This window comes from Centropristis striata, chromosome 21, assembly GCF_030273125.1.
Source record: "Centropristis striata isolate RG_2023a ecotype Rhode Island chromosome 21, C.striata_1.0, whole genome shotgun sequence".
In the NCBI taxonomy this organism is placed as follows: domain Eukaryota; kingdom Metazoa; phylum Chordata; class Actinopteri; order Perciformes; family Serranidae; genus Centropristis; species Centropristis striata.
The window spans coordinates 28,224,308-28,234,411 of record NC_081537.1 but is presented as its reverse complement, the minus strand read 5'-3'; the positions used below and the strand labels follow the sequence as shown (position 1 = coordinate 28,234,411).

At 38.2% G+C, this 10,104-nt stretch overlaps 1 protein-coding gene across 2 annotated transcripts in view; it reads left to right on the top strand.

The window, feature by feature from the left end:
* The first annotated feature begins 2,711 nt into the window (after positions 1-2,711).
* Positions 2,712-10,104, top strand: part of LOC131959308 (rho GTPase-activating protein 23-like) — a 38,017-nt gene continuing 30,624 nt past the window's right edge. For both annotated transcript variants that reach the window (XM_059324469.1, XM_059324468.1), the window contains exon 1: positions 2,712-3,854. In XM_059324469.1, the coding sequence (XP_059180452.1) occupies positions 3,639-3,854 (216 nt within the window). In that variant the 5' untranslated portion in view covers positions 2,712-3,638. The remainder of the gene's footprint in view (positions 3,855-10,104) is intronic.

Here is a 10,104-nt window from a genome sequence, read left to right as displayed (position 1 = left end):
GTTTGTCGCCCTCATACCAGTGGTGCTAGCCTTGAGCTCCAGTGGAGTCCTAACAGAGCCGAGGCATAAAGCATCAGGGCAGAACAGATTCACATTCTCCTCTGACTCACACATCACATTATGTTATTTTTGTTCTGGCTTGAGTCCTCCATGATTATGAGTCCTCACAGTCAGGAAAACAGTGTTATAAGTGCACAGATTGGTCACAATGGCTTTCTTAAGCCTACACACAGTAATATTCACAGTTTCTTCAGGCAGTAAAACAATGCATCTTTAGTTTTATATTTCAGGTTAAGAATGTAAAGGAAAGATATACATGATAGAGGAGAGATGAGGAAAATAAAGTACTGGAGAGGAAAATTGAGAAGAGATAGAGGAGAAAAGGAAAGAAGGGGCAAGAGGAGGATAGGAGATGAGAGATGCAGAGGCTGCTGGATGATATTTGCATGGACGTCAGTCTCTTTTAGCATCTCTTCATCCTACTTCTCCCTCTTTATCTTCATTCTTTCTTTGGCTGTCTGCCGTTTTAGCCGCTCTCAGGTGTCAATGAAAAGAGGACCAAGGGGCTGACAGCACTGCTGGAGCTGTTGTGGAGGGCTAGAAGAGGATGCACACACACTCACACACACACATAGTCTGGCGTTCAGATTTAGAGTAATTCAACAAGCGCAAACATTTATGCGAGTTGACAGTTCGGTTGTAATATTTTTTCTCTCTCTCAGTCACACTAAGTATCAGACATGCACTCAAATACACAAAGACATGTTCATTCGACCAATTTTGCTCTAATACTACAGTTTAACATTCTAGTAAATGTACTCTGTCGCTGTGTTAAGTACTGAGTTTATTCCAGGACGTGGTTAGCCTAGCTTAGCATCAAAGCTATGTCAGAAATCACTCATGCACTTTTCCTCTTAGTTAGTAGTGCACGAATTTCAGAATGACAATTTCGATTCGGACACAACTACATTTACATTCAAAGTTTTTGAGTCGTGTCTTTGAATGAAGTGCGTTTTATGACAAAGTAGAATTACTCTCTGCAACAACTTACATGGAAGTGGTGTGTAGCATGTAAAGCTGCAGATCTATTTATAGTTTAATGAACATTTATTTTTACCTCTTCAACGAAACAATCTACTTCTATAGGAATCCTTTGTTTTATTTACTGTTGAGTCATTAAAAAGCAGAAGCATGTGTACATATTCAGTTCACCTTCAGTTGCTAGCTTAGCATAAAAATGCTAACTAAAAAAAACAACCTTACATTCCAACCTCTCAGGGTAATGAGTATCACTATTACACGTGACCCACATTGAGAACATCCAAACCAATTGCTGGGCAGAGCTGGCCGATGCCACGTTCTGATTGGCCAGTGTGCATGCAAGGGGCGGGACTTGGTGAAGAGTCAATTGCGCAACATAATAAATGAATAAATATCCACAACAATACACAAAATACAACAAACATGGATGAATAGGTCATGTAAAATTTTATAAATTTGATGAATATCTCTTCATAAATAAGCTCTGACCTGACCACTTGTTTCGTCAGCCTTTTGTTTAATGGATGACAAAGTAGAATTACTGTGTTTGTCGATGGAGTCTGGTGTATTTGGATTTATCTTGTTGGTTATATCTGCTGTTTCTAGTTTAATAAAAATGGATTTTACTTTTTTAACTAAATCTATTTCTATCGGGATAATATATTTTATTCACTGGTTGAGTCATTAAATAGCAGAGGCAGCATGTGAATACATTCAGAACACCTTTCAGTTGCTAATACTATGCTAATGTTAGCTCCAAAGGTTTTTCTCCCATCTTTTTCAGAAGAAAAAGTCCTTACCTTCCAACCTCTCTGGATAATGAGTATCACTATTACCCGTGACCTTAATTTAATTTAAATCTGACCCAATTGCATTAGAGTCTGTGGACCAGAGCTGTCGGACCCTGGACGGAGCTGGCCGATGCTACATTATGATTGGCCAGTCTGACTTCAAGGGCGGGGCTTAGTGAAGAGTTGATTGTGCAACATAAAAAATATCCACATCAACACACTAAATACAGCAAAACAGAATAATGTGCAATGAGCAATGACCTGACCTTCTTTGGCCAGTCTTGTGTTTAATGGAGGGCTGTTCAACAGTAGTGCAAAAAAAAAAAAAACAAGTTGAGTTTAGACAGAAACATAGAAATTCCAAGATCAGACGAAGATGACATCTTCAAATTGCTTGTTGTGCCCAACCAAACCTATCCCTTTTTATATTAAATACTGATCATTTGTTGTTGATTAAGGTTCTGTTGATCTACTAATCTGTTTACTATACTTGTTGTAACACACATAGTTCATAGTGTACGCTGGATACCAACAGCAGCATCAGCCAGCAGGTTGTGAGACTAAAAGGAGGAGACAGGGAGACCCAGCAGAGAGAGAGAGAGTAACATTGCTCACTGCTCGACCAATGGGCTGAACTGTGTAGCAAAAGGATGAGAGGAATGTGACTGAGAGAGTGAGAGAGAGAGAGAGAGTGTGGGTATGTCAGCAAATATACCCAAGGGAGGGAGAGAGAGAGGGAGAGAGAGGGAGAGAGAGGGAGAGAGGGAGAGAGGGAGAGAGAGAGAGAGAGAGAGAGAGAGAGAGAGAGAGGCATGTTAGGGTTGAGAGGAGGGAGGACTATACTTAGACAGCAATAAAGATAGTCAGCCACAGCCAATGCTGTACTATAGAGCATGGAGGGGGACACACTGGATCTCTGAGCAGCAGCTTGGGATTGTATCCAATTCTAAAATGTGTTCTGACAACAAACTGCCCTCTCAGTTCAACTGGTCCTGCAACAGAATCCAACTGGTGTGGGATGGATTTGCTTCCAAAGTCCAGAGACGAGAACTAAATTTAAGCCCGATCGCACAGCGGTAACTACTTCAATGAAATGAGTGTGTTCTCGTGACATCGGGACAATTCTACTCTGAAAGCTCTGAAGAGGACAAGTTGACATTTGAGAGAGCTGCCAGCTAATGCTGCCACCGGAGTTTCCCTGGGACTTATGCTGTTTCTAATGCCGTTTCACACTGAAAAAGCCAGGACGCTCTTAAAGCCTAAGAATTCGTCAACTAGAACTGTGAACTGGACTAAATGAAAATTAAAAGAAGACAGGAAGACGGCTTTGCCTTAAATTTCAAAGACAAGGTTCAAGTCAAAACCAGGTCAAAAAAATGAGGACTAGTTTGAGACAATGCGGTAGAAAGCTGGACAAAATATGACAAATGAATCCAATCCAGGATCATGGCTTGACCAACTATGTTTAAGACCAACGAACACAATCTGATGAGTTGCCCAAAGGAAGATATACACAAATAATGAAGCTGTATCCAGCTAGAGGATTACAAATTCACACATTTAAGACCTGGTGCTCTGGATCCACAGTGCTGATTGTGACACTTGAGAAGTTGGCTTGATGTGTAGGAGTGTGTTTTCCTCTGATTTACCTTTTCATTACCACTTCTGGCACGATGCATCAAGCAGAGATTGTGTGGAGGTGACTGGATATCTTAGCTGTGGGGTCTGAAGCCTTGTGACCCCTAGTGAGTATCGGTGTGTGTTTTCTGCACAGATAGTACGTGTGCGTATAAATGTGGAGGTGCTATGCTGAGGGTGTCAGGTGTCGCACCAGCTCCGTCGGGCCACGAGTGGCGATTTCAGTGTTCTGTTGGCGTGGACTGTAGCGACGCTGAACCTCGCTGTATCTGGCTCGCAGTTTTAAGGGGTGTTTCACCGCACGCCTCACCACGCCCAACACCCATCGCATCACCAAGAAGACGGGGCTCCAGGAGGGTCATACAGCGCCATCGATTGTCCTGGGTAAGAGGGGAACTAGTTTTGGGCTGAAACTGCCAGTACCTGATTTCTTTCTTGCTATTATGCAGTACTATTACGTTTTATTTAGGGCCAGGACTCGATTAAAAAAAAAAAAATCTAAGTAATTAGAGGCTTTGTAATTAATTAATCGAAATCAATCGCATTTTAATCGCATATAAATATTTGACCTGAGAACAGTGAGAAGTAATTTTTTTCACATGGATTTTTAGTATACCATTGAATAATGACTGAATACATAAGCTTAAGCAACAAAAATGTTGTTTATTTCTGTTCAAGTCCAACAGACCAGTGCAATTTTTGCCATTAAGTGTAGCAATAGCATATTTATAAATATAGTACATTTCAGAAATTCAGGTAGCCTATAGGTAGGTAGACCTTCTGTAAACTATAATACTTTGGTTTTTTAAGTAAAACATTATCCACGCTAGCTACCACACTAGCAGCTAGCTGCTATATGTTTTGTATTGAGGTGATACATGAGGCTGGATGTGCTGCGGTGATAAGTGAATTCGTTGTTGCATAGCAACACAACCATGCTCTTATCGACGCTTCCATCCGTTGGTTTTTAGTAACTAAATGTCCCATCATCCACGGGGCCAACCAAAGCGTCTCATCAGCTTCTTCCTTCATGTTCACTGTGGTTTGTTGTTGTCTGAACTCATGAACGCTAGTTGGTGCTCCAGTATAATCGGTCCGCCTGAAACTCATCCAGTGAGAAACGTTCCGCGGTGCAAAAATAAGTGTGATTAAAATGCGTCAAATTTTTTATTGTGTTATTTTTTGTGTAATTAATTCATCTCAATTAACGCATTAAAAGTCCCGGCCCTAGTTTTATTATATTCTACTTTGATTTAGGGTCATATTTTGCCAGATGAATTGTCTTGTCAGTGCTGGAAACTGACCATTCTTTAGGTCAATATTGGTTGGGAAGGAGTTGCCAGGGATGACTGTTCACTTGTTTATAGTGGTTTGCAGATAATTGTGCTGTGCCCATTGTGTCAACTTCAATACTTTATAAAGGTTTGTAAGACAAAGCAACGAAGGCAAATAATTGTGAGTGTTGTGAGTTGTCCTTTAAAATGTCAAAATACATAAAAGGAGTCATGCCCGTCACTAATGATAATAAGAGTCATAAGACCCAGATATCTGCTGGCAGCTGGCATCTCTGGGTGGTTTGGTTCTGAGAGTCTTCAACAGAAGTAGAGGGAAATAAGTTATTAGTAGAGCTTAGATTAGATTAGTTAAAGCTTGTAGCTAGTTCATTCAAATAATTAGCAGCATAATGAAACCATGCAACCAGTAGGATGTTTATGAAAAAAAACATTGCCATGATGATTAAAGAATGATTTTGAATGTTAGCCAACTTTGTGTACAATGTGTCTTCCACATGTATGCCACTTATTTATTACCAAACTTCATTATCACCTTTTTGGTCCACTCTCTGGGGACAGCAGGCCACAATAGGCTGAATAATACAAACTGGTTAGATATATTGTGGCTTTACAAAGTTGATATATGTTAGAAAATCATGTGCAATAATTAAATCTGTCACACTGTGACATACATACAGCACTGTGCAAAAGTCTTAGGCAGGTGTGAAAAAATGCCGAGAAGAATTGATGCTGGTTTGAAGGCAAAGGGTGGCCACACCAAATATTGATTTGATTTAGATTTTTCTTCTGTTCACTCACTTTGGATTTTGTTAATTGATAATTAAAATATTTTTAACATTTCTTTTTTTCTAGAGCATTTCTCATTTTTTCACACCTGCCTAAGACTTGGTGCTGTACATATTTGTACATTTCTATATTTTCATATTTCTATTTTATTACACTGTACATATCTCTGTTTACTCCACATTTATTCTACATGAATACAAATATTTCTATTTGTACATATCTTTATTTACTTAAGACTTGCATTTGTATTTGTTGATGGATATTTAGTGTAGAGTGCTTTTATTTTGTTTTTACCTTCATTTTATTGCATAATTTCTTTCTCTTTTATTATTATGCAGCAGCAACTGTAACAGTAAGTCATTTCCCCCCGGGGATCAATAAAGAATTCTGATTATTATTCTCAAACAGTTGCCTGTTGTGTTTCTGGCAACAAATGATGTTCAGTTTTCACTTTTCTTTTGGCTGTTTTTGGTCTCCACCAACTCCTGAGAAAAATATGTGGCTCCTTAGCTGCTAAATGTTCCACTTTGCAAACCAGCTAAATAGCTATCAGAGATACTATAACAATAAACAGCTGCCTGCTTTGCGGAAAATGGTTGATGAAAGCAGAGAGACTATGTAACACTGAAGCTGTGAACTGGAAAAAAACACTGAGCTGAAAAACATTAAAGCGTTCTGTGGAGCTTGAGGGAACTGCAGAGTTGTTAATAGTCGTGCTCTGACCCGTTGTTAATATTAAGATATTGATTAGTGCAGCTTTACATTTGAATGATCTAGAAACAATAATATACATGTACTGAAATTAGGGCTGGGCGATATGGACCAAAAGTCATATCCCGATATATTTAGGCTGAATATCGATATCTGATGTATATCCTGATAATTTTATCGCAAAATGAGAGCAAATGTTCAGTAAAAGTCAAAACCAAATATGACATGTCACAAGTAGTTTTATTATAACCGTTTATTTAAGTTTTTATAAGTGAACATAAATACTGTATAACAACAGGAGTACCTTTTTTAAATCAAAGCTCCATAAAGTGCACTTTTAAACAAAAAAAATCTTAAATAAAATTAGCCTATGAAATAAAATAGGCCAATCTTTTTCTGAAATAAATATATTTATATGAGAAAAGAATAACTGACATTACAAAAGAACTAAATATGACAAACCCTAGTAAGGGCAGCATTTATATATAAAATATATATATTTTAACTATATCGATATATGCAATATGGTCTAATTCTATATCACATTTAAAAATATATCAATATTTTATATATGGATATATCGCCCAGCTCTAATCTGAGCTATCTTGTAATAGCTGTTTATGGTGAAAGATGTCAGATGTGTAATGTTGAGTTACAGTAAAGCAGCGTTTTTTTTTAATAAAAAATTATCTTAAATAAAAAATAAATTTTCACTTAAACACACTCATACAACCAAGTGCTTTCCAAAATTAAACTTTAGAAATATTCTACATTAATATTATTTTCTCATTTCATCGTTTATTTTTTTAATCAACACCAGTCCTAATCAGAAATATCAAATATTATATTCATTTATTTTCTGAATTTGAATCCTGTAAGTGATTTTTATGTAACTTTGTGCAAGAAAAAATGTATCGATATATTTTTTATATCAATATACCGCCCAGCGTAACTGAAACTATTACAATTGTGGTATCAGTCCAGTGTGTTGCACTAGCTTTGGATTGTCTGTTGTTGGATTGTTTGACTGCAGCTCTGAAAGAAAGTGCCCTGGCTGTCATTGTTGTGAAGGGTCCTCATCTCCTGTCTGACCTGATAACTGTGGACAGGTGTGTTTCCTTCGGGATGCATCTACCGCCATCTTGCTTTAACCTTTCCTGTCTGCTCTCATCAGCACAAGAGAAGGACACGATTATTGACCCTCCATGTCCTTTTCCACCATGTGGGTGTCCTAGTTTTAACTACAGGGAGCCAAAGTTGATTTCATTGACTTTAACCTGTGCCAGGAGAGGTGCTGCACAGCGGAGTGGAACACATTCCCATCACCAGCCTATTATCATCTACAGTTAGTAGGAAGATTTAGCACGTGGGGTTTGATTCATTCGAGGGTGTGTGTTATGCCATATCTCTGTGCCTCCTTTAGGTGTTATGTAATGTAGCACTGAGGGGGCCTGTTGACTAGCAGAGGGGAAGGGAGATGAGGCTGATGTCCTCACGACGCACAGATTTGTGTAGCTTTATATAAAATATTGTGGGTGTGGGCATACGTTGGTGTGTGCGGTTGTGTTTGTACGTCATCTGTTCAACTTACAGTATATAAGGATCAGACCGTTTCCAGTGCACATTTGATTGTTGACATGCTGGTAGAGTTAGTATATAGTATACACTCTGTGTGTCTGTGTTTGTGTGTCAGTTTGTATTATCCGATTTGTGTATGCAGCTCATTCTGCTGTCAATGTCAGATAGACTACAGTAAATCATTCAAGTACCCAACAATAAAAATGTGCAATTCAAATACAAGTGGGCAAAATGAAATGAGTAGTGCAGCAGTCAGAGCAGAGAGTAACCTGAGAGAGTGGCCCACATTAATGAAGAGCTATATTTGAGTCAGCACAACAAGCCGTTGTTGTCGTAAAACAGTTGCACAATCAGGCTGAGTGTTCAGGATCAGGTAATGACTGTTATCGAAGATAAGAGGGAGAAATACATTTAATATTAAACTTCAGATCTGTTTTAAGTTTTATATGAATGGCACTTTACCGTGTTGTGTGTGGAAGGTCCCTTTAACTACTTCTTTTTGGTAATTTTGTGTCTTTTTTTAATAATCTTGTGACTTTTTGGTAATTCTGTCTTTTATCGGTCATTTAGTTTCTTCTTTAAGATTTTTTTTTTCTGTGATTTTGTGTCTTTTTTGGGTCATTTTGTGTCTTTTTTTGTCATTTTGTGTCTTTTTTTCAGTCATTTTGTGTCTTTTTTTAGTAATTTTGTGTCCAGCCTCCAGCGGACCCCAGGTAATTTGAGTTTGAGAACCCTGATCTAAACCTTGGAAATGTGTGGATTAATTTGAGATGCAGCACTGTTTGTCAAGTTGTTCTAGTCATAAATCTGTAATAATAGGGTCAATTTCCATGCTCAATAATGTCCCATAAGTTGTTGTTGTTGTTTTCGGTTTGAGACCATTTTTACACACATTTGGTCCTATATTTAGCCATTTTTGTCATCAATCAATAGCAATGGTCAAAAATCCCTCTGAAATACAACATCAAGAAACTGGGACCTTGAGGAACACCGTAGCAAAAACCCACGCTGTGATTTGGTATCAAACACTTCGGACATTATATAAAGATTTTTGTATTTTCTGCAATTGGATGGTGAACACTTGTGTTCTGAAATCTGGTGAGAAACCCCCTTATTGTCAATAGACGAAGGAAAGCCATTGTCATAATCCTGGCGGTCACAACAGGTCATTTTATACAGTGAGGTCAAGTCAAAAAATGCTTTCATTGCAATTAAATTACTTGTATGGGGACTAACATCAAATCAAATCAATCAAATCAAATCAAAATTACTTTATTTATCCCTGAGGGGAAATTCAGTTAGTCTGGTAGAATTAGTCAGCCTGATGGCTGTAGGAGTGAAGGATCTTTTCTATCTCTCCGTTACAGGACGGGAAGTTAAGATAACTTATGGGACCACTTTGAAAAATTGCTATGCCAGTTTTTCTCCTTGCTAAAATGTTGTTAGTTATTTTAGCCACTTCTCACCAATATAGCATGACGGTACCATTAAAAATAGTTCTGTAGAAGAATGTATTAGAGATATGGCAGCAACCAACAAAAAAATCACAATGTTCACTAAAACACTCTGGCATGTCAGCATTTCACACTGTGAGAGGGTGGGAGAGTGAGGTGAGTGTGTGCAGAGAGAGAGGAAAGCACGTACAGCATCTCACCTCTGTGTTTACACTCAGTCATGTGTGAAATGTCACCTGCAGAGATGTCAAATTATGAGGAATCTAACACAACAATGCACCCAACTATCTCACCACACAGATATGATGAGTGCACGCTCTGGGGCTTCGCACGACACAACTCTCCAACACAACCACACACACACACACACACATATATATATAAATGTCAGTGGGCAGGAACCCTTTGAGGTTGTTTTACTGTTTGGATAATATACGTTATGTAATTTTATAAGAGTGGGTCATTTAAAGTTTGAAAAAGTCAGTCTGAAGTAGGCTTGGGTGGTATCTATTTTACCATATTGTTATACCTTCCTGATATTTCACAGGGTATACAGCATATGGCAGTATTTATATTTGTGTGTAAATAACCCTTAATAAATCCCAACTAGTAATATAAGGAAATATACTGCCTCTGCACTTACATTTTTCTTGCAGTCCCTCATGGATGTTTACCAGTTGCCAGTTAATCAGCTGTCAGCTGAATAGCACCATAGGGGCTCTCTTGTTATAGTCCATTAAATTTGCTAAATAAAATGAGAAATATTGCCCAACAGATTTGCACATGTTGGTTGGCTTACCTTCGTCATTG